This window comes from Cetorhinus maximus, unplaced genomic scaffold (assembly GCF_964194155.1).
Source record: "Cetorhinus maximus unplaced genomic scaffold, sCetMax3.hap1.1 HAP1_SCAFFOLD_303, whole genome shotgun sequence".
In the NCBI taxonomy this organism is placed as follows: Eukaryota; Metazoa; Chordata; class Chondrichthyes; order Lamniformes; family Cetorhinidae; genus Cetorhinus; species Cetorhinus maximus.
This window is the reverse complement of record NW_027596256.1, coordinates 382,577-408,408: the sequence shown is the minus strand read 5'-3', so window position 1 is coordinate 408,408 and position 25,832 is coordinate 382,577. Positions and strand designations below refer to the sequence as shown.

Below are 25,832 nucleotides of genomic sequence, written 5' to 3'. Positions count from 1 at the left end.
ATGATCCCAATGATCACTTACATGTCATGCTATGTGAATTTGAACCCTTTTGTGTGCTTGTTGGTACAGTAATGTGGTAATATGATGTTAGCTGGTGTAACTGCCAGAGTGACTGTTCTGTCGGAGTGACCGTTCTTTCAGAATGACCGTTCTGTCGGAGTGACTGTTCTATCGGAGTGACCATTCTTTCAGAATGACCGTTCTGTCGGAGTGACCGTTCTGTCGGAGCGACCGTTCTGTCGAAGTGACCATTCTTTCAGAGTGACCATTCTTTTGGAGCGATCATTCTGTCGGAACGACCATTCTGCTGGAGTGACCATTCTGCTGGACTGACCATTCTGTCGGAGTGACCATTCTGCCAGAGTGACCATTCTGTCGGAGTGACCATTCTGTCAGAGTGAGCATTCTGTTTCTCTGTGCCAGCCTGTGTGTTACCTGTTGCCAACATGGTCAGCTCTTGCTGTCCAACACTGCGCTAGTGAATCTTAGAATGTGCCACTTTATCCAAACCAACTGGTAGCATCTTATGCACAAGTTGGTCACAGGTTCATGCCCAGGTCACCTTGCTTCATCTGTGACTCACTCTTGGCTCTTGGTTAAACCTCCACAACGGCAGGAGAAACTTCTCACCCACTGCCACTGCTCCATCCTCGCCTGTGATCAATAACTCATCCTTTGTTCCCGCTTAGGGTTTGTATAGCTGGGCTGGGGTTTCGTTCATGTGGTGAAGGCCACCCTAGGCTAGCTTCCTTTGTCTAGGCTTGTGGACTTCCTGTTAAAGGAAAGGAAAAGCTAGTGTAAGATGAAGACATGGGTGTTTCTTCCACAATGCTGTATTTCATGGTGGTGTATAAATGCTCCTTAAATCTGATGACATTGGGAAACATGAGTCCTGGGAAACACTGGGCATTACTCTCAGCTGCCTCCTTTGTAAAGATGGGTTGGGGAGGCACAGTTAAATTATTAGAAAATAAAAATGTCAGTAAACTTCAGGGGCCTAGGCCTCCATGGTGGTGTCTGCCTCTGCCCTTCGGAAGGCTATGTTAAACTTCTGACAGCCAGTTGCTAAAGGAGGAGATTAGAAGTCAATCTTTACTCAGTTTTAGATTCATTCACAAAGCAAAGCATTACAAATGTATAGCCCCTAACTCTACAACCCACCATCAGTGTCAATAAGTGTCTCTTTAGAGCAATCAAATGAACAAATAAACAATTAATCAAATGATCAACCCCTTAAAGGGGCACTGTAACAAAAACAAAATATGAAAGGAAACTTATCAAAATTAAAGTAAAATGTTGTTTTGGGGGCTGATGATGCACTCCAGCCCCTGTGGTACCCAATGATCATCGAAAGCCCCAAATGTACCAACGGACACTACCTGCTCCCTCTCTAGGACCCCTGGGTGTGAATGTAGCTGTGGAATAGAATTAAGTAGTTGGGTTGAACGGCCCCCTCAACTGACCCCTGCCTGGACCTACTGGCCACTTTGGCCAGGCCCAGGAGGAGGCAAACAAAGAGGTCCTTTAATCTGCCCACCCCTCTCCGCACTGGGTGGCCAAAGATCAGGAGCATGGGGTTGAAGCGCAACAAGAATTTGAGGAGCAGCCCCAAGGATATTAGTACAGTGGGTGCAATCTCGAACATTCAACATAAACATGAATCACGGACTCCTCCAGGCTGCAGAAAATGCACATGGCCTGGGAGTCCATGAACATACTTAATCTTCTGTTGCCTGGGACTATGAACATACGAGCATACAAACAAGGAGCAGGAGTAGCCCATTCAGCCCCTTGAGCCTGCTCTGCCATTTAATAAGATCATGGCTGATCTGATAGTAACCTGAAATCTGCATCCCACCTACCGCCGATAACCTATCACCCCCTTGCTGACCAAGAATCTATCTACCTCTGCCTTAAAAATGTTCAGACTCTGCTTCCACCACCTTTCCAGGAAGAGAGTTCCAAAACCTCACGACTCCCTAAGAGAAAAAATTTTGCTTCATCTCTATCTTAAATGAGCGACCCCTTATTTTTAAACAGTGACCCCTAGTTCTAGATTCTCCCACAAGAGGAAACATCCTCTCCACATCCACCCCGTCAAGACTCCTCAGGATCTTAAGATTCCAATCAAGTCGCCTCTTACTCTTCTAAACTCCAGCAGATACAAGCCTATCCTGTCCAACCTTTCCTCATAAGACAACCCGCCCATTCCAGGTATTAGTCTGGTAAACCTTCTCTGAACTGCTTCCAACGCATTTACATCCTTCCTTAAATAAGGTGACCAATACTGTACACAATACTCCAAATATGGTCTCAGCAATGCCCTGCATTGGTGTTCTCATCTATCTGCTGCTATTGTCCTTCTAGACGGTAGCAGTCATGGGTTTGGGAGGTGCTGTCTAAGGAGCCTTGGTGAGTTTCTGTAGTGCATCTTGTAGATGGTACGCACTGCTGCTACTGCGCGTCGGTATGAAGGGAATGAATGTTTAAGGTAGTGTATGGGGTGCCAATCAAGCGGGCTGCTTTGTCCTGAATGGTGTCAAGCTTCTTGAGTGTTGTTGGAGCTGCACTCATCCAGGCAAGTAGGGAGTATTCCATCACACTCCTGACATGTGCCTTGTAGATGGTGGCCAGGTTTTGGGGAGTCAGGAGGTCAGTTACTCGCTGCAGGATTGCTAGGCTCTGACCTGCTCTTGTAGCCACAGTATTTATATGGCTGGTCCAGTTCACTTTCTGGTCAGTGGTAACCCCAAGATGATGGTAGTGAGGACTGCACTCATCCACTTGCAGCTTCCACAACATTCAAGAAGCTCGACACCATCCAGGACAAAGCAGCCCGCTTAATTGGTACCACATACACAAACATTCACTCCCTCCACCAACGACGTACAGTAGCAGCAGTGTGTACCATTTACAAGATGCACTGCAGAACCTCACCAAGGCTCCTTAGACAGCACCTTCCAAACCCACAATCACTACTTTCTAGAAGAACAAGGGCAGCAGATAGATGGGAACACCACCACCTGGATGTTCCCCTCCAAGCCACTCACCATCCTGATTTGGAAATATATCGCTGTTCCTTCACTGTTGCTGGGTCAAAACCCTCCCTAACAGCACTGTGGGTGTACCTACACCACATGGACTGCAGCGGTTCAAGAAGGCAGCTCACCATCACCTTCTCATGGGCAATTAGGGGATGGGCAATAAATGCTGGCCTAGCCAGCGACACCCACATCCCATGAACAAATAAAAAACAAAATTCGTTGATGTTAATGACATTGAATGTCTACGGGCAATGATTAAATTTTGTCTTGCTGGAGATGGTCGTTGCCTGGCACTTCTGTGGCACGATTGTTACTTGCCACTTGTCAACCCAAGCCTAGATATTGTCCAAGTCTTGCTGCATTTGGACATAGACTGCTTCAGTATCTGAGGAGTCACGAATGGTGCTGAACATTGTGCAATCATCAGTGAACATCGCCACTTATGACCTTATGATGGAAGGAAGGTTATTACTGAAGCGGCTGAAGATGGTTGGGCCTAAGACACTACCCTGAGGAACTCCTGCAGCGATGTCCTGGAACTGAGATGACCTCCAACAACCACAACTATCTTCCTTTCTGCTAGGCTGCAATAGGAAAGCTGGAATTTTGGTCCCTGCATGTTTACAGGAAAAACAAATCCTCCAGAGTGTAGAAAATAAGCTATTGTGTGTGTTGTGATTAAAAGTGCTGTAAATTTACCCCCCACCCCCCCCACAAATCCTCGAAGCCCCCCATCCCAGAATACCACACTCTGCTGTGTATTTGCAGGGAGATTCTGACTCAAGATTGATGCTCCTCCTGGAGGGAGGCAAATTCTAAGGAAAAAATGTTCCCAATGTACCATCTGCAGAATGGTTTGAGACAACCTTGTGAGATATCACTCACCTGCCGTCTCACTCAGGGACCTGGTGTAGGGAAACCAAGGAGAAGGATGAGGAAGAAAAACCTTATCACATCAAAACTGAGAGGAGCCTGACACTTGGGAAAGGAAAGAAAGAATTTGCATTTACATAGCACCTTTCACATCCTCAGGGTATTCCAAATGCTTTACAACCTAAATGTAGTCACTGTTGTAAGGTAAGAAATCAGTAGTCATTCTGCACATAGGAAGGACACACCAAGAACATTGTGATAATGACCAGATAATCTATTTTAGTGATATTGGCTGAACGATAAATATTGACCAGGCCACTGGGTGAATTCCCCCTCTCTTATTTGAATAGCGCTGTGGGATCTTTAACAGCCAGCTGAGAGGGCTTCACTGGTTGGGGCATGCATGTGCACAGGATGGGAGTTGGCCACATCCCCAAAGATACAAAGAGATGGCCCATGCCATGAGGTCAGCAGGGTGCCCGAAGCTCCAATTCAAGGATGCTGTCAAAAGAGACATGAAAGCCCTCATGTATGTTTGAATGTAACATCAATCACATCTAATGAGAAACTCTAGCTGACGATTGGTGCAAATGGTGACACCAGCTGTGGACAGGGCTTCGTCACCATGACGATATGTGGTTTCAGAAGCTCCAAAGCAGACACCAGCCATGCAAACAAGTTATCAGCAGAGATCATCCCGCACCACCAGCAAGGGTGGCCCTTGTGTCAGGCTCTGCCTTTCCAGAATCGGCTTGGTCAGCCATCTAAAGAAGTGCAGCAGATGAGCTGATCTGACCTCACCAAAGTTCTGAGCTGCATTCCCCTCATCTCTCACAGATGGAAGGATGGCAGCAACCTGAGAGGACTGGCCTGGCTCAGCTCAATATCTTATCTGAAAAGCTGCACCTTTGACAGTGCAGCATTCGCTCAGTACCGCACTGAAATTTCAACCTAGATCACGTGCTCAAGTCTTGGGATTGGGACTTGACCTGATGACCTTCTGACTTAGAGGAAAGAGTGGCAGCCACTGAGCCACAGCGAACGCTCCCTTTGTGCTCCTAAGCCTTTCAATGATCAGAACCATTGAACTTGGAGTATGATAAATATTGTGGATGATATTCAGACCCCTATACCAGCTGGGTGTGAATGGTGCAATCCCACTGAATTGTGTGTTGTTTTGTTCAATTATTTCCCCAGTCCAACTTGCGGACCCTGCTGTGACTCCCAGTGTGAGTTGGTGCCTCCAGGTCAGCGGTGCAGGATTGAGACAGAGTGCGCCTTTGAGAGTCACTGTGATGGATCGGCCACGACCTGCCCTGAGTCTCTTCCCAAAGTAAACTACACTCTCTGTAACCAGGGGATGCGCCTGTGTTTGAATGGGGTACGTCACAATGTCTTGCTTCGCTCTCGGTTAATTTTCACTGGAGTAGCCTGTTGTGCAGCAAGGGTCCCTCACAGGCTCTGGGCCTGTGTTACTAACAACTCCCATTAGTTCTTCATTCGCTCTGTACATGTGCAAGCAAAGGTTAAAGCAAAGGGGAGGTTTTCTCTGATGATTACCTATTCACTCCGACAGAATCATAGAATTAAACAGCACAGAAGGCCATTCGATCCCTCATGCCTTTGCCAGCTCCTTGCAGGCCTATTCAATTGATTCCACTACCCTGTTCCACCACCATGATGCAGCGAGTTGTTACCCAATTCCTGATCGAATCTGTTTACGTCACATTTTCAGAAGACACATTCCAGATCATAAATCATTGCGCTCAAAATATTCCTAATTTCCCCTCTGGATTTTTTACCATTTATCTCAAATCTCAAACCTTTTGTCTACTGACCCTCCTGCCACTAGAAACAATTTCTCCCAATTAACCTTCTTAAATCTCTTCATGATTTTGAACACAAGTTGCCAAACTGGTGCATGGTCAAATAGTAACTCCCTCAGGTACGTATGGAACACTCCCAGGGACAAGGAAATTGATTGGCCTCATTACCTTGACTGCAACGAGGCAGCCATTGGTGATTCGATACTATCCCCTGTGGCCTGTCATTCAGGAAGTGATATGGGCCCCTGAGCTCCTTCCTGAGTGGCCTGAAACATGCACTGTTCCTCCACTGGGGACAGGTCACATCCCCTAGGGTATTCGAGGTGGATGGTCATGAGTCTGCAATAAATCCTTCATTCCTGCTTTCCCCTTGGTCCTGTGATGATATAAGACAGAAACGGTAAAGCTCACCAGTATATTTACCTTGGCTTTGAGTGAAGAGTGGCACAGGGAAATTCACTGTACCCAACACAAAATAAAACCAATTAATTTTTCTTTTCAATCTCGGGATGCCACTGGCTAGGCCAGCATTTATTGCCCATCCCTAGTTGCCCTTGAGAAGGTGGTGGTGAGCTGCCTTCCTGAACCGCTGCAGTCTATGTGGTATAGGTACACCCACAGTGCTGTTGGGAGGGAGTTCCAGGATTTTGACCCAGCAACAGTGAAGCAACGGTGATATATTTCCAAGAAATATTAGCACTTGGAATTAAGCTTTAATTTTAACACTAAATCGTCAATTCTAATGAATTCTTTTATCACAGGATGGACAATATCAAACTGCATTCGGTGCTTTATTTCCAGGTTTCCCATCAATTCTAAATTGCCAAGGGCAATTGAAGCAGGAATAATCCCTCTATCCTCTTCACCCATCCATACCATGGATTTAGGCAAATTCTAGGTGGAAAATACAAGGAAAGCTTATTAAAGCAAAGGAATTTGGGAATTGGAGGAGATCGGGAGGAACTGTTACTCCAGAGATGGAATTATGTACTGGGAATTCTCTTGGCGAATCCCTGGCTCCACTGCCAGAACTTTGGCAGAAGGCCCTTAGAAATCTACTGAACATCTCCCAAAATTTGAGTGTCAGAGTGGGAGAATCTTCGAGGAAATTCCCAGCAACTGGAATATGTTAGAAGGGAAGGCTATTGAAGCAATACATATGGGTCACAGGGAGAATCTGCCTCATCACTGGAGAAGAGACTGAGGCATAGGGGTAGCAATTCCACTCAGTGTAAACATTTGAGGTGATGCCAGGCAGGTGAAACCCCATTTGTCTCATTCAGCAAATTGTCATAACATTGATCATTTCAATAGATATGTCATTTAAAACTTAAATGGATTGAGGCATTAAATATTATTAATTTTAATAGGATCTTATGGTGCATAGTTCTCGCCTTTAAACAGGGGCCTAAAGGGTCAGTAATTCAACACATTCACTAACCTCTTTCAGGGAAGGGAACCTGCCACCTCTGGTTGGTCTGCTCCACATGTGACATCAGTCCCACACAATGGGAAGTTTTTAATGCTGATGGCGGGGGCTTTACCCACCATCTGGAGAGCCAGCAAGAGCCCCACGTAACTTCCTTTGCGGGAGACCCGCTGGTATCGTGCCACTTAATTAGCCAGCAAGGGGCCTTCTCCGGGGCACAAACCCTGCCCTCAAAGAGCTACCGGCCAATCAGAGGCCAGCAGTTGTCCGTCCCAGGCAACGCCAGTGGGAGTGGTGGCTGCTGCCGGCAGTGGATCCAGGGAGAGTATTGCCAAGGGACCCAGGCCACAGATGAGTGAGGGTGGAATAGAAACATAGACATAGAAACATAGAAAATAGGAGCAAGAGTAGGTCATTTGGCCCTTTGAGCCTGCTCCGCCATTCAATATGATCATGGCTGATCCTCTATCTCAAGGCCATACTCTCACACTCATCCCATACCTCCTGAAGCCTTTCGAGTGCAGAAATCTATCTATTTCCTCCTTAAATATATTCAGTGACTTGGCCTCCACAGCCCTCTGTGGTAGAGAATTCCACAGGTTCACCACCCTCTGAGTGAAGAAGTTTCTCCTCATCTCAGTCCTTAATGGCCTAACCCATATCCTGAGACTGTGGCCCCTTGTTCTAGACCCCCCCAGCCAGAGGAAATATCATCCCTGTATCCAGTCTGGCCATCCCTATGAGAATTTTATATGTTTCAATGATATCTCCTCTCATTCTTCTAAACTCCAGTGAATACAGCCTAGTCAGCCCAATATCTCCCCATACAATCCTGCCATCCCAGGAATCAGTCTGGTGAGCCTTCACTGCACTCCCTCTATGGCAAGTATATCCTTTCTTAGGTAAGGAGACCAAAACTGCTCACAATACTCCAGGTGTGGTCTCACCAAGGCCCTGTACAGCTGCAGTAAGACATCCTTGCTCCTGTACTCAAGTCTTCTTGCAATGAAGGCCAACACATCATTTGCCTTCTTAACTGCTTGCTGCACCTGCATGCTTGCTATCAGTGATTGGTGTACAAGGACACCCAGATCCCTTTGTACATCAACATTTCCCAATCTATCCCCATTTAAATAATACTCTGCCATTCTGTTTTTCCTACCGAAGTGGATAACTTCACATTTATCCATGTTACACTGCATCAGCCATGCACTTGCCCACTCACTCAACCTGTCTAAATCACCTTGAAGCCTCTTAACACCCTCCTCATCGCTCACATTCCCACCAAATTTTGTGTCGTCAGCAAACTTGGAAATATTACATGTGGTTCCCTCATCCAAATCATTGATGTATATTGTGAGTAGCTGGGGCCCAAGCACTGATCCCTGCAGCACCCCTCTAGTCACCGCCTGCCACTCTGAAAAAGACCTATTTATTCCTGCTCTCCGTTTCCTGTCTGCTAACCAATTCTCAATCCATGCCAGTATATTACCCCCAATCCCATGTGCTTTCATTTTACACATTAACCTCTAATATGGGACTTCATCAAAAGCTTTCTGAAAATCCAAATACGCCACATCCACTGGTTCTCCCTTATCTATTCTATTCACAGAATCACAGAATCACAGAGTGCAGAAGAAGCCCTTTGGCCCATCGAGTCTGCACCAACACATGAGAAACACCTGACCAACCTACCTAATCCCATTTTCCAGCGCTTGGCCCATAGCCTTGAATGTTATGACGTGCCAAGTGCTCATTCAGGTACTTTTTAAAGGATGTGAGGCAACCCGTCTCCACCACCCTCCCAGGCAGTGCATTCCAGACCGTCACCACCTTCTGGGTAAAAAAGTTTTTCCTCATATCCCCCCTAAACCTCCTTCCCCTCACCTTGAACTTATGTCCCCTCTGACCCTTCAACTAAGGGGAACAGCTGCTCCCTATCCACCCTATCCATGCTCCTCATAATCTTGTACACCTCGATCAGGTCACCCCTCAGTCTTCTCTGCTCCAATGAAAACAACCCAAGTCTATCCAACCTCTCTTCATAACTTAAATGTTTCATCCCAGGCAACATCCTGGTGAATATCCTCTGCACCCACTCCAGTACAATCACATCCTTCCTATAATGTGGCGACCAGAACTGCACACAGTACTCCAGCTCACCAAGGTTCTATACAACTCCAACATGACCTCCCTACTTTTGTAATCTATGCCTCGATTGATAAAGGCAAGTGTCCCATATGCCTTTTTCACCACCCCACTAACATGCCCCTCTGCCTTCAGAGATCTGTGGACACACACGCCAAGGTCCCTTTGTTCCTCAGAACTTCCTAGTGTCATGCCATTCATTGAAACCAGTAGGTTTGTCAAACATGATTCCCCTTTCATAAATCCATGTTGACTTTGTCTAACTCTGTTGGGATTTTTTAAATGTTCTGTTATCACACCCTTTATAATAGACTCTAGCATTTTCCCTACTACTGAGGTTAGGCTAACCGATCTGTAATTCGCTGGTTTCTCCCTCCCTCTTTTTTTAAATAATGGGGTTACATTTGCCACCATCCAATCTGCTGGGACTGTTCCAGAATCTACAGAACTTTGGAAGATGACAACCAACGCATCCACTATTTACATGGCCACCTCCTTTAGTACCCTGGGGTGTAGATTATCGGGCCCTGGGGATTTATCAGCTTCCAGTCCCATTAATTTCTGTAGCACTATTTTTTTACTAATACTAATTTCCTTCAATTCCTCCTTCTCACTAGACCCTTGATTCCCTAGTATTTCTGGGAAGTTATTTGTGTCTTCCATCATGAAGACAGAACTAAAGTAGTTGTTTAATTGCTCTGCCATTTCCTTGTTCTCTATTATAAATGTTCCTGTTTCAGACTGTAAGGGGCCTACATTTGTCCTCACTAATCTTTTTCTTCTTGTATACTTTTAGAAGCATTTACAGTCTGCTTTTATGTTCCTCTCATGCTCTATTTTTCCCCTCTTAATCAATCTCTTGGTCCTCCTTTGCTGAATTCTAAACTGTTCCCAATCCTCAGGCTTGCTACTTTTTCTAGCAACTTTATATGATTCCTCTTTGGATCCAGTACTATCCTTAATTTATTTTGTTAGCCATGGTTGGGCCACTTTTCCTGTTGTGTTTTTGCACCAGAAAGGGATATATAACTGTTGTAATGCATACATCCGCTCCTTAAATATTAGCTATTGTCTATCCACCATCCTGCCTTTTAACGAAGTTCCCCAATCTATCTTAGTCAACACACGCCTCATACCTTTGTAGTTTCCTTTGTTAAGATTTTGGACCCTAGTTTCAGATTGGACTACTTCACTTTCTACCCTAATGAAGAATTCTACCATGTTATGGTCACTGTTCCCTAAAGGACCCCACACAACAAGGTTATTAATTAAACCCATCTCATTGCACAATACAGAATCTCGGATAGCTTGCTCCCAAGTCGGTTCCTCGACATACTGGCCTAAAAAAAATCTCGTACACACTCCAGGAATTCATTGCCCACAGTATTATTGCTAATTTGGTTTGCCCAATCTATATGCAGATTAAAGTCACCCATGATTACTGCAGCACCCTTGTTACATGCATCTCTAATTTTCTGTTTAATACCGTCCCCTACCTCACCACTACTGTTTGGAGGCCTGTATTCAAATCCCATTATTGTTTTCCACCCTGTGTTGCTTCTTAGCTCCGCCCACACTGATTCTACATCTAGATTTTCTGAGCCAAAACCCTCTCTCACTATTGCAGTGATTTCATCTTTGAAAATGTCACCTCCTTATCCTTTTTGCCTGTCCATAATAAATATTGAATACCCTTGGATATTAAGTTCCCAGCCTTGGACGCCCTGCAGCCAAGTCCCTGTAATCGCCATCATAGCGAACCTGTTTACATTTATTTACGCTGTTAATTCATCTACCTTATTGTGAATGCTCCATGCGTTCAGATACAATACCTTTAGACTTGGCTTTTTAACAGTTTTACACTTTTTTTGTACTATGGCTCTATTCGCTGTTAGCCCTTGCTTTCTCTTCCTTCCACTTTTGCTTTCTGCTTTTCTGTCTTTCATTCCTATTTTTGTTTCCCTCTCATATCTCCCTGCTCAGGTACCCACCCCCTCCCAATTTCTGTTCAACCCTCCCCCACAGTGCTAGTGAATATGCCTATGAGGATGTTGGTCCAGGTCCTGCTGGGGCACAACCCATCCAGCTTATACAGGTCCCATCTTCCCCAGAATTGGCCCAATGCCTCAGGAATGTAAATCCCTCCCTCCTTCACCATCTTGCCAGCCACACATTCATTTGATCTATTCTCCTGTTCCTGATCTCACTAGCATGTGGCACTGGGTCTAATCCTGAGACTACTGCCTTTGATATCCTGCTTTTTAATTTATTTCCTAGCTCCCTTTATTCTGCTTCTAGGGACTCACCCTCTTTTTACCTATGTCATTAGTACCGAGATGGACCATGACCTCTAGCGGTTCACCTGCCCTCTTCAGAATGTCCTACAGCTGCCCAGTGACATCCTTGACCCTGGCACCAGAGAAGAAACATACCATCCTGGTGACATGTCTGTGGCTGCGGAAACATCTATCTGTTCCCCTTATGATAGAATCCCCTATCACTACTGCTCTCGCACTATTTTCCCCCCGCTCTATGCATCTGAGCCACTCGTGGTGCCATGGGCCTGGCTCCTGCTGCACTTCCCTGAGAAATCATCTCCGCCAGCAGTCTCCAAAACGGAAAATCTGTTGTAGAGGGAGATGGATCCAGGGTACTAATGCTTTTACTCTGTTTGGCAGTCACCCATTCTGCCTGTGCTCCCTTTACCTGCAGTTTGAACACCTCACTGTAGATGCTATCCACAAAGATCTCATCCTTGCGGATCCTCCACAGTGACTCCAGGCGCAGCTCCAGCTCCGAAACATGGATTTCGAGTAGCTGCAGCTGGACACACTTCCTGCACATGTGGTCGCACTATACAGGAAGTATAGCTGACTTCCCACAGGAGGAACATTCCACTTGGCCGAGCTGCACTGCCATGATTTATCCTAAAATGACTCCATTTACTTTCACACTCTTTTAACTCTCCAACTTTACTCTCAGTCTCTTCCCTTCTCGTGCTCTTTTAACTCTCTGTCTCCGCTCTCAGTCTCTTCCCTTCTCGCTCTCTTTAACTCTCCGACTCCGCTCTCAGTGTCGTTCTCGCGCTCTTTTAACTCTCCAACTCCGGTCTCAGTCTCGCTCCTTCTCGCTCTCTTTTAACTCTCCGACTCCGCCGTCAGTCTCACCCCTGCTCGCACTCTCTTAACTTTCTGACTATGCTCTCAGTCTCGTTCCTTCTCACACTCTTCTATCTCTTCGGCTCCGCTCATTCTCACCCCTTTTGCACTCATTCAACCGTCTATCTGCTACTCTTATCCTTCTAGATGTTATTGGTCATGAGTTTGGAAGGTGCTGTCTCAGGAGCCTTGGTAAATTCTTGCAGTGCATCTTGTAGTTTGTACACACTGCTGCTACTGTGTGTCCGGGGCGGAGAGAGTGAATGTTTGTGGATGGGGTGCCAATCGGGCTGCTTTGCCCTCGGTGGTGTTGAGCTGCTTGAATGCTTTTGGAGCTGCACTGCAATGACTCACCAAAGCTCCTTCAACATCCGATCAATTGAAAAAAAGACTCTTTGCAATGTGGCTACGCAGACGTCAGCTCTAGTTTCCTTGTTATACATGGAATATGTCAGTGATTCACTACATCAACTTTTATTTATATATCACCTTTTCCCTGATGAAGCTTCCCAAGGCCTTTCACCAGAGCATTATAGAGCAAAATCTGACTCCACATGAGGAAATATAAATCCTGGAGAATGCTTGGTCAAAGTAGAGTGACTTCAAAGAGGAGAGAGAGAGGTATAGAGTTAGGGAGGGTGGGAGGTGAAAAGCTGATAAAGGTAGAAACACTCACTGCATTTAAAAACCCCTTGGCTGTACATTTGAAATGCTGTAACCTCCAGGGCTATGGACCAAGAGTTGGACAGTGCGATTCGATTGGAGAGCTCTTTTTCTGCCAGCAGAAGCACAATGGACCGAGTGGCCTTCATCTGTGCCATGAATTTCTATGATTTTATGACTATAAACACAAGAAACTTGCAGATGGGTTACTGGCTTCTAATAGTTTCTAACGGTTAAAGTCTCCAATTGCTGCAGTGTAGGAGTTGGCCTGTAACAATGCTTGATGAACTGGATTGGATAGTCTTTAAATTCATTTCTGACACATACTGTATTTAATTCCTGATCTATGTTTGTCCAGCAATGCTCGGAGTCTCCGTGTGCCAAGCACAACCTGGAGCAGTGCAGCTCTGCCAGTCAGTCCACTAAGGAGGAATGCCACCTCTGGTGCCAAACACCAGGTAGGGAAGGGCTCAGAGGGAGAGGGGAAGAAACAGAGGGGAGTGGGGTGGGGAAGGTAGGGAGAGGTTGGAGTGGAAGAGATGGGAACATGGGAGAAATAGGAGAGAGGAATAACTGGAGGGAGGGAAAGTGATGTGGAGAGGAAGAACTGGTGGGAGAGAGATGAGAGTGAAAAAGATAAGAGGATGTGACAGGAGAGAGGAAAGAATGGGGAGGGCTAGTGATGTGGAGGGGGAGGGGTAGTGATGGGGGTAATGATGACAGGGTAGTGATAGGGGAGGGGTAGTGATGGGTGAGGGGTAACGTTGGGGGAGGGGTATTGATGGGGAGGGGGATTGATGGGGATGGAGGGGGTGGTGATGTGGGAGGGGTAACGATGGGGAGGGGTAACGACGAGGGAGGAGTAGTGATGGGGAGGGGTAATGATGGGGAGGGGTATTGATGGGGATGGAGGGGTGATGATGTGGGAGGGGTAACAATGGGGAGGGGTAACAATGGGGAGGGGTAACGATGGGGAAGGGTAATGATGGGGGAGGGGTGGTAAAGGAGGAGTGGTAACAACAGGGAGGGTAGTGATGGGGAGGGATAACGATGGGGAGGTGTAGTAATGGAGGAGGGGTAACAATGAGGAGGGGTAGTGATGAGGTAGGGGTAGTGATGGGAAGGGGTAACAATGAGGGAGGGGGTAACGATGAGGGAGGGGTAACGATGAGGGAAGGGTTGCTGCTTAATTTTATTCATTCCAGATGTGAATACAGATTTAATGACAAAATGCTGATTAGGACTTAATTAAAGGTATAAAGTGACAACTTCTATTGGTTGGTGAGTCAGATCTTATCATTAGCTGAAAGAGTGTGGAAATGTTTAGCAAACATTCTTTTCAAACAGCCCCCTTACTCATCCAATTACAATGCTGGTTGTGTCATTGTGCCACTTCACACTCTCGGTACATGTGTGCAGAACAAACACAATCAGTCTCTTGGGATCTGGAGCCAACCTCTGATTTGTCCCATCTCAGCTCTGTCTTGGAGCGACTCCTGGAGGTTTGAAGGAAGGGCTGAGGTGGGAGTTCCAGTAACAGTGCCATGGTGCCTGTTGGCCAAGAGTAGCAGGCCGAGGAGAATGTCTCTCAATGTTAGTTTCTGCATAGACAGAGTGTCCTGGTAAAGAGTATTTGTGGCATATTAACCCTTTTGATGTTCTGTGCACATGAAACTCATAGGGCAGAATCTTATTGAGGCATTGGGGGTCTTGCTTGCTGGCTGGAGAGCCGGCGAGAGACTGGCGCTGCCTCGTTTCAGGAAGACCCACCAAACCACAAGGTAACCAGGCAGCAGTGAGGCCACCAGCGGGCCTTCCCCGGAATCAAGACCCCAGAGAATTGCAGGGATTGTCATTAATTCTGTCATTTTCTCCCAGCACCTCCTGTTTTCCAATGGGGAATAGGTGTTTATTGAATAGGGGTTGCTTTTGTTCAAAAATGAAATCAGATCTGTGGTGACATCTGCTCCAATAACTCTCCCTCCCACTCTGAGAACCTGGTGTACTGTGTTGTACTTTATATTGGCTGCAATGAATGACGCTCCAGTATTCGATCACGTTTACAATATGAATGCACTACACAAACAATTAGATATTCAAAAGTCTTTGCAAATTTTGTCACATATTACAGGTAACAGCAACATTGTAAAACCCATCAGATTTCTTTAACGTAAAATGATTCTACAGGAGCCGCCTTTGGTTGAGACAATTTGAAGCAATAGTCTGAGTGAAAATGCAACCTGTAGTCTCAATGATTCTCACAACACAGCTTACGAGAGTGAATAATCCTGTCTCCCTCTGACAGTGCAGATCCTGTTAATTCTAACCTCAATACCTCAGCAAAAATAAATGGTATCCAGGAAACATAAGGAACATGCAATAGGGTCACTTATAAGAGCATGAGAAATAGGAACAGGAGTAGGCCATGTGGACCCTTGAGCCTGCTCCGCCATTCAATATGGTCATAGTTGATATGCTATCTCATCTCCACCTTCCTTCACTATCCCCATTTCCCTGAATTCCTCTAGAACCCAAAAACCTATCGGCCTCTGTCATGAATATACTCATTGGGCAGGATTTTTACCTTGTTGGGTGGGTGCGATGGGCAGGCCTGGGAGCAGTCGCAAAACTGCCCACGATGGGGCCCCAACATCGATTTCAAGCTGGCTCACCAATTCTCGGGCAGCCAGCATGAATCGCGTGCTGCAGCACTGAGCGCCCCCGGGGTGGGGCGGGAGGAGGTAGAGCACGGAAGTTCGAGCATGCACGCAGGAGAGCACACTGAAAGTTCCCTGAAGGCACAGAGCTGCCTCAGTGAGCTGAAAATTTTAAAAAACATAAAGAATTAAAAAAATTAAAAACATGTCCCTGCTCATGTGACTCTGCCCGTGTCATATGAGCAGGGACATGTTATAAAAGAGATCTCAACATTTTTATTTTATTTTTCATTCCTGTTAGAAACTCATCCTGCCCGTGGATGAGGTTTCAAAAAAAATCCAAAAATCCAACCGAACAGGCAGTGAAAAATCAGATTTAGTTCATTGATTAAGGGCCTTAATAGGCCTCTTAGTTGTCGCAGGGCGCGCTGCCACTGCGTGCGCGTGCCTACTGAGTGAAATATCGCGAGAATGCTCAATGATGAGCATCTTGCTCGCTTGACCTCGTCGCACACTATTTTAATCCTGTTCAGATTGGGAGTCACCCACCCAACAAGAGAAAAACTGGGCCCAATGACTGAAGACCCACAGCGCTCCAGGATGCAGCATTCCAAAGACACACAGCGTTCCAGGATGCAGCATTACAAAGACCCACAGCGCTCCAAGATACAGCATTCCAAGGGCCCACAGCATTCCAGGATACAGCATTCCAAAGAACCACAGCGCTACAGGATAGAGCATTCCAAAGACCCACAGCGCAACAGGATACAGCATTCCAAAGAGCCACAGCACTCCAGGATACAGCATTCCAAAGACCCACAGCGCTCCAGGATACAGCATTCCAAAGACCTAGAGTGCTCCAGGATACAGCATTCCAAAGTCCCACAGCGCTCCAGGATACAGCATTCCAAACACCCACAGCGCTCCAGGATACAGCATTCCAAATACCCACAGTGCTCCAGGATAGAGCATTCCCAAGACCTACAGCGCTCCAGGATACAGGATTCCAAAGACCCACAGCACTCCAGGATACAGCATTCCCAAGACACACAGCGCTCCAGGATACAGGGTTCCAAAGACCCACAGCGATCCAGGATACAGCATTCCAAAGGCACACAGCACGCCAGGATACAGTATTACAAAGACCCACAGCGCTCCAGGATACAGCATTCCAAAGACCCACAGTGTTCCAGGATACAGCATTCCCAACACCCACAGTGCTCCAGGACACAGCATTCCAAACACCCACAGTGCTCCAGGATACTGCATTCCAACAACCCACAGCGCTCTAGGATACAGAATTGCAAACACCCACAGCACTCCAGGATACAGTATTCCAAAGACCCACAGCGCTCAAGGATACAGAATTCCAAACACCCACAGTGCTCCAGGATAAAGCATTCCAAAGACCCACAGCGCTCCAGGATACAGCATTCCAACGACCCACAGCGCTCTACGATACAGAATTCCAAAGACCCACAGCGCTCCAGGATACAGCATTCCAAAGACCCACAGCGCTCCAGGATACAGCATTCCAAAGACCCACAGCGCTCCAGGATACAGCATTCCAAAGACCCACAGCGCTCCAGGATACCGCATTCCAAAGACCCATAGTGCTCCAGGATACAGCATTCCAAGGACCCACAGCGTTCCAGGATACAGCATTCCAAAGAACCACAGTGCTACTGGATAGAGCATTCCAAAGACCCACAGCGCAAAAGGATACAGCATTCCAAAGAACCACAGCCCTCCAGGATACAGCATTCCAAAGACCCACATCGCTCCAGGATACAGCATTCCAAAGAACCATAGCGCTCCAGGATACAGCATTCCAAAGATCCACAGCGCTCCAGGATACAGCATTCCAAAGAACCACAGCGCTCCAGGATACAGCATTCCAAAGACCCACAGAGCAACAGGATACAGCATTCCAAAGACCCACAGCACTCCAGGGTACAGCATTCCAAAGACCCACAGCGCTCTAGGTTACAGCATTCCAAAAAGCCACAGCGCTCCAGGATACAGCATTCCAAAGACCCACAGTGCTCCAGGATAGAGCATTCCCAAGACCTACAGCGCTCCAGGATACAGGATTCCAAAGACCCACAGCACTCCAGGATACAGCATTCCCAAGACACACAGCGCTCCAGGATACAGGATTCCAAAGACCCACAGCGATCCAGTATACAGCATTCCAAAGGCACACAGCACGCCAGGATACAGTATTACAAAGACCCACAGCGCTCCAGGATACAGCATTCCAAAGACCCACAGTGTTCCAGGATACAGCATTCCCAACACCCACAGTGCTCCAGGACACAGCATTCCAAACACCCACAGTGCTCCAGGATACTGCATTCCAACAACCCACAGCGCTCTAGGATACAGAATTGCAAACACCCACAGCGCTCCAGGATACAGCATTCCAAAGACCCACAGCGCTCCAGGATACAGCATTCCAAAGACCCAGAGAGGTCCAGGATACAGCATTCCAAAGAACCATAGCGCTCCAGGTAACAGCATTCCAAGGATCCACAGCGCTCCAGGATACAGCATTCCAAACACCCACAGCGCTCCAGGATACAGCATTCCAAAGACCCACAGAGCAACAGGATACAGCATTCCAAATACCCACAGCACTCCAGGGTACAGCATTAAAAAGACCCACAGGGCTCTAGGTTACAGCATTCCAAAAAGCCACAGTGCTCCAGTATACAGCATTCCAAAGACCCAAGGCGCTCCAGGATACAGCATTCCAAAGATCCACAGCGCTCCAGGATACAGCATTCCAAACACCCACAGCGCTCCAGGATACAGCATTCCAAACATCCATAGAGCACCAGTATACAGCATTCCAAAGACCCACAGCACTCCAGGGTACAGCATTCCAAAGACCCACAGCGCTCCAGGACAGAGCATTCCCAAGACCTACAGCAATCCAGGATACCGCATTCCAAGACGCATAGCGCTCCAGGAGACAGCATTCCAAAGACCTACAGCGCTCCAGGTTACAGCATTCCAAAGTCCCGCAGCGCTCCAGGATAGAGCATTCCAAACACCCAGAGCGCTCCAGGATACAGCATTCCAAAGACCCACAGCACTCCAGGACTCAACATTCCAAAGACCCACAGCCTCCAGGATACAGCATTCCAAGGCCCAACAGCGCACCAGGATACAGCATTCCAAAGAACCACAGCACTTTAGGATACAGCATTCCAAGACGCACAGCGCTCCAGGATACAGCATTCCCAAGACCTACAGCGCTCCAGGGTACAGCATTCCAAAGACCCACAGCGCTCTAGGTTACAGCATTCCAAAAAGCCACAGCGCTCCAGGATACAGCATTCCAAAGACCCACAGTGCTCCAGGATAGAGCATTACCAAGACCTACAGCGCTCCAGGATACAGGATTCCAAAGACCCACAGCACTCCAGGATACAGCATTCCCAAGACACACAGCGCTCCAGGATACAGGATACCAAAGACCCACAGCGATCCAGTATACAGCATTCCAAAGGCACACAGCACGCCAGGATACAGTATTACAAAGACCCACAGCGCTCCAGGATACAGCATTCCAAAGACCCACAGTGTTCCAGGATACAGCATTCCCAACACCCACAGTGCTACAGGACACAGCATTCCAAACACCCACAGTGCTCCAGGATACTGCATTCCAACAACCCACAGCGCTCTAGGATACAGAATTGCAAACACCCACAGCGCTCCAGGATACAGCATTCCAAAGACCCACAGCGCTCCAGGATACAGCATTCCAAAGACCCAGAGAGGTCCAGGATACAGCATTCCAAAGAACCATAGCGCTCCAGGTAACAGCATTCCAAGGATCCACAGCGCTCCAGGATACAGCATTCCAAACACCCACAGCGCTCCAGGATACAGCATTCCAAAGACCCACAGAGCAACAGGATACAGCATTCCAAATACCCACAGCACTCCAGGGTACAGCATTAAAAAGACCCACAGGGCTCTAGGTTACAGCATTCCAAAAAGCCACAGTGCTCCAGTATACAGCATTCCAAAGACCCAAGGCGCTCCAGGATACAGCATTCCAAAGATCCACAGCGCTCCAGGATACAGCATTCCAAACACCCACAGCGCTCCAGGATACAGCATTCCAAACATCCATAGAGCACCAGTATACAGCATTCCAAAGACCCACAGCACTCCAGGGTACAGCATTCCAAAGACCCACAGCGCTCCAGGACAGAGCATTCCCAAGACCTACAGCAATCCAGGATACCGCATTCCAAGACGCATAGCGCTCCAGGAGACAGCATTCCAAAGACCTACAGCGCTCCAGGTTACAGCATTCCAAAGTCCCGCAGCGCTCCAGGATAGAGCATTCCAAACACCCAGAGCGCTCCAGGATACAGCATTCCAAAGACCCACAGCACTCCAGGACTCAACATTCCAAAGACCCACAGCCTCCAGGATACAGCATTCCAAGGCCCAACAGCGCACCAGGATACAGCATTCCAAAGAACCACAGCACTTTAGGATACAGCATTCCAAGACGCACAGCGCTCCAGGATACAGCATTCCCAAGACCTACAGCGCTCCAGGATGCAGGATTCCAAAGAACCACAGCGCTCCAGGATACAGCATTCCCAAGACTCACAGCGCTCCAGGATACAGGATTCCAAAGACCCACAGCGCTCCAGGATGCAGCATTCCAAAGGACCACAGCACGCCAGGATACAGTATTCCAAAGACCCACAGTGCTCCAGGATACAGCATTCCAACGACCCACAGCGCTCTAGGATACAGAATTACAAACACCCACAGCGCTCCAGGATACAGCATTCCAAACATCCACAGCGCTCCAGGATACAGCATTCCAAAGACCCACAGCGCTCCAGGATACAGCATTCCAAAGACCCACAGCGTTCCAGGATACCGCATTCCAAAGACCCATAGCGCTCCAGGATACAGCATTCTAAGGACCCACAGCGTTCGAGGATACAGCATTCCAACGACCCACAGCGCTCTAGGATACAGAATTACAAACACCCACAGCACTCAAGGATACAGCATTCCAACGACCCACACTGCTCTAGGATACAGAATTCCAAACACCCACAGCGCTCCAGGATACAGCATTCCAAACACCCACAGCGCTCCAGGATACAGCATTCCAAAGACCCACAGCGCTCCAGGATACAGCATTCCAAAGACCCACAGCGCTCCAGGATACCGCATTCCAAAGACCCATAGCGCTCCAGGATAGATAATTCCAAGGACCCACAGCGTTCGAGGATACAGCATTCCAAAGAACCTCAGCGCTACGGGATAGAGCATTCCAAAGACCCACAGCGCAACAGGATACAACATTCCAAAGAACCACAGCGCTCCAGGATACAGCATTCCAAAGACCCACAGTGCTCCAGGATACAGCATTCCCAACACCCACAACGCTCCAGGATACAGCATTCCCAAGACCCACAGCGCTCCAGGATACAGCATTCCAAAGACCCACATCGCTCCAGGATACAGCATTCCCAACACCCACAGTGCTCCAGGATACAGCATTCCAAAGACCCACAGCGCGCAAGGATACAGAATTCCAAACACCCACAGTGCTCCAGGATAAAGCATTCCAAAGACCCACAGCACTCCAGGATACAGCATTCCAACGACCCACAGCGCTCTACGATACAGAATTCCAAACACCCACAGCGCTCCAGGATACAGCATTCCAAAGAACCACAGCACTCCAAGATGCAGCATTCCAAAGACCCACAGCGCTCCAGGATACAGCATTCCAATGACCCACTGCGCTCCATGGTACAGCATTCCAAAGACCCACAGCGCTCCAGGATACAGCATTCCAAAGACCCACAGCGCTCCAGGATACAGCATTCCAAAGGCCCACAGCGATCCAGGATACAGCATTCCAAAGACCCACAGCACTCCAGGGTACAGCATTCCAAAGACCCACAGCGCTCCAGGATAGAGCATTCCCAAGACCTACAGCGCTCCAGGATACCACATTCCAAGACGCATAGCGCTCCAGGATACAGCATTCCAAAGACCTACAGCGCTCCAGGTTACAGCATTCCAAAGTCCCGCAGCGCTCCAGGATAGAGCATTCCAAACACCCAGAGCGCTCCAGGGTACAGCATTCCAAAGACCCACAGCACTCCAGGACACAACATTCCAAAGACCCACAGCCTCCAGGATACAGCATTCCAAGGCCCAACAGTGCACCAGGATACAGCAATCCAAACAGCCACAGCGCTCCAGGATTCAGCATTCCAAAGACCCACAGTGCTCCAGGATTCATCATTCCAAAGACGTATATCGCTCCAGGATATAGCATCCCAATGACCAAAACTGCTCCAGGATACAGCATTCCAAAGAACCACAGCACTCCAAGATGCAGCATTCCAAAGACCCACAGCGCTCCAGGATACAGCATTCCAAACACCCACAGCGCTCCAGGATACAGCATTCCAAAGACCCACAACGCTCCAGGATACAGCATTCCAAAGACCCACAGCGCACCAGGATACAGCATTCCAAAGACACACAGCGCTCCAGGATACAGCATTCCAAAGTGCCAGAGCGCTCCAGGATACTGAATTCCAAAGACCCACAGCGCTCCACGATACAGCATTCCAAAGTGCCACAGCGCTCCAGGATACAGCATTCCAAAGACACACAGCACTCCAGGATACAGCATTCCAAAAACCCACAGCGCTCCAGGATACAGTATTCCAAAGACCCATAGCGCTCCAGGATACAGCATTCCAAACACCCACAGCGCTCCAGGATACAGCATTCCAAAGACCCACAGTGCACCAGGATACAGAATTCCAAAGACACACAGCGCTCCAGGATACAGCATTCCAAGGTGCCACAGCGCTCCAGGATACTGAATTCCATAGACCCACACCGCTCCAGGATACGGCATTCCAAAGTGCCACAGCGCTCCAGGATACAGCATTCCAAAGACCCACAGCACTCCAGGATACAGCATTCCAAAGACCCACAGCGCTCCAGGATACAGTATTCGAAAAACCCACAGCGCTCCAGGATAGAGCATTCCAAAGACCCATAGCGCTCCAGGATACAGCATTCCAAACACCCACAGCGATCCAGGATACAGCATTCCAAAGAGCCACAGCGCTCCAGGATACAGCATTCCAAAAAGCACAGCACTAGAGGATACAGCATTCCAAAGACCCACAGTGCTCCAGGATACAGCATTCCAAAGGACCACAGTGCTCCAGGATACTGCATTCCAAAGATCCACCGCGATCCAGGATACAGCATTCCAAAGACCCACAGCGCTCCAGGATACAGCATTCGAAAGACCCACAGGGCTCCAGGATACAGCATTCCAAAGACCACAGCGCTCCAGGATACAGCATTCCAAAGACCCACAGCGCTCCATGATACCGAATTCCAAAGACCCATAGCGCTCCAGGATAGAGCATTCCATGGACCCACAGCGTTCCAGGGTACAGCATTCCAAAGAACCACAGCCCTCCAGGATACAGGATTCCAAAGACCCGCAATGCTCCAGCACACAGCATTCCCAACACCCACAACGCTCCACGATACAGCATTCCCAAGACCCACAGCGCTCCAGGATACAGCATTCCAAAGAACCACAGCACTCCAGGATACAGCATTCCAAAGACCCACAGCGCTCCAGGATATAGCATTCTAAACACCCACAGAGTTACAGGATACAGCATTCCAAAAACCCACAGCACGCCAGGATACAGCATTCCAAAGACCCACAGCATTCCAGGATACAGCATTCCAAAGAGCCACAGCGCTCCAGGATTCAGCATTCCAAAGACCCACAGTGCTCCAGGATTCATCATTCCAAAGACGTATATCGCTCCAGGATATAGCATCCCAATGACCAAAACTGCTCCAGGATACAGCATTCCAAAGGCCCACAGCGATCCAGGATACAGCATTCCAAAGACCCACAGCACTCCAGGGTACAGCATTCCAAAGACCCACAGCTCTCCAGGATAGAGCATTCCAAAGACCAACAGCGCTCCAGGATACCGCATTCCAAGATGCATAGCGCTCCAGGATACAGCATTCCAAAGACCTACAGCGCTCCAGGTTACAGCATTCCAAAGTCCCGCAGCGCTCCAGGATACAGCATTCCAAACACCCAGAGCGCTCCAGGATACAGCATTCCAAAGACCCACAGCACTCCAGGACACAACATTCCAAAGACCCACAGCCTCCAGGATACAGCATTCCAAGGCCCAACAGTGCACCAGGATACAGCATTCCAATGAGCCACAGCGCTCCAGGATTCAGCATTCCAAAGACCCACAGTGCTCCAGGATTCATCGTTCCAAAGACATATATCGCTACAGGATATAGCATCCCAATGACCAAAACTGCTCCAGGATACAGCATTCCAAAGAACCACAGCACTCCAAGATGCAGCATTCCAAAGACCCACAGCGCTCCAGGATACAGCATTCCAAACACCCACAGTGCTCCAGGATACAGCATTCCAAAGACCCACAGCGCTCCACGATACAGCATTCCAAAGACCCACAGCGCACCAGGATACAGCATTCCAAAGACACACAGCGCTCCAGGATACAGCATTCGAAGGTGCCAGAGCGCTCCAGGATACTGAATTCCAAAGACCCACAGCGCTCCACGATACAGCATTCCAAAGTGCCACAGCGCTCCAGGATACAGCATTCCAAAGACCCACAGCACTCCAGGATACAGCCTTCCAAAGACCCACAGCGCTCCGGGATACAGCATTCCAAAGACCGACTGCGCTCCAGGATACAGCATTCCAAAAACCCACAGCGCTCCAGGATACAGTATTCCAAAGACCCATAGCGCTCCAGGATACAGCATTCCAAACACCCACAGCGCTCCAGGATACAGCATTCAAAAGACCCACAGTGCACCAGGATACAGCATTCCAAAGACACACAGCGCTCCAGGATACAGCATTCCAAAGACCCACAGCGCTCCAGGATACTGACTTCCATAGACCCACACCGCTCCAGGATACAGCATTCCAAAGTGCCACAGCGCTCCAGGATACAGCATTCCAAAGACCCACAGCACTCCAGGATACAGCATTCCAAAGACCCACAGCGCTCCAGGATACAATATTCGAAAAACCCACAGCGCTCCAGGATAGAGCATTCCAAAGACCCATAGCGCTCCAGGATACAGCATTCCAAACACCCACAGCGCTCCAGGATACAGCATTCCAAAGACCCACAGCGCTCCAGGATACAGCATTCCAAAAAGCACAGCACTAGAGGATACAGCATTCCAAAGATCCACAGTGCTCCAGGATACAGCATTCCAAAGGACCACAGTGCTCCAGGATACAGCATTCCAACCACCCACAGCGCTCCATGATACCGAATTCCAAAGACCCATAGCGCTCCAGGATAGAGCATTCCATGGACCAACAGCGTTCCAGGATACAGCATTCCAAAGACCCACAGCGCAACAGGATACAGCATTCCAAAGAACCACAGCCCTCCAGGATACAGCATTCCAATGACCCACTGCGCTCCAGGGTACAGCATTCCAAAGACCCACAGCGCTCCAGGATACAGCATTCCAATGACCCACAGCGCTCCAGGATACAGCATTCCAAATGCCCACAGCGATCCAGGATACAGCATTCCAAAGACCCACAGCGCTCCAGGATACAGCATTCCAAAGACCCACAGCGTTCCAGGTTAAAGCATTCCAAAGACCCACAGCGCTCCAGCATACAGCATTCTAAGGTGCCACAGCGCACCAGGATACAACATTCCAAAGACACACAGCGCTCCATGATACAGCATTCTAAGGTGCCACAGCGCTCCAGGATACTGAATTCCAAAGACCCACTGCGTTCCAGGATACAGAATTCCAAAGTGCCACAGCACTCCAGGTTACAGCATTCCAAAGACCCACAGCACTCCAGGATACAGCATTCCAATGACCCACAGCGCTCCAGGATACAGCATTCCAAATGCCCACAGCGATCCAGGATACAGCAT

At 48.4% G+C, this 25,832-nt stretch overlaps 1 protein-coding gene across 1 annotated transcript in view; it reads left to right on the top strand.

The window, feature by feature from the left end:
• Positions 1 to 25,832, top strand: part of LOC144673138 (disintegrin and metalloproteinase domain-containing protein 10-like) — a gene marked incomplete at its 5' end in the record, with an annotated part of 320,844 nt that overhangs the window by 77,269 nt on the left and 217,743 nt on the right. The window contains 2 exons of the mRNA XM_078535130.1: positions 5,115 to 5,298; positions 13,500 to 13,599. Coding sequence (XP_078391256.1) covers positions 5,115 to 5,298; positions 13,500 to 13,599 — 284 coding nt within the window. The remainder of the gene's footprint in view (positions 1 to 5,114; positions 5,299 to 13,499; positions 13,600 to 25,832) is intronic.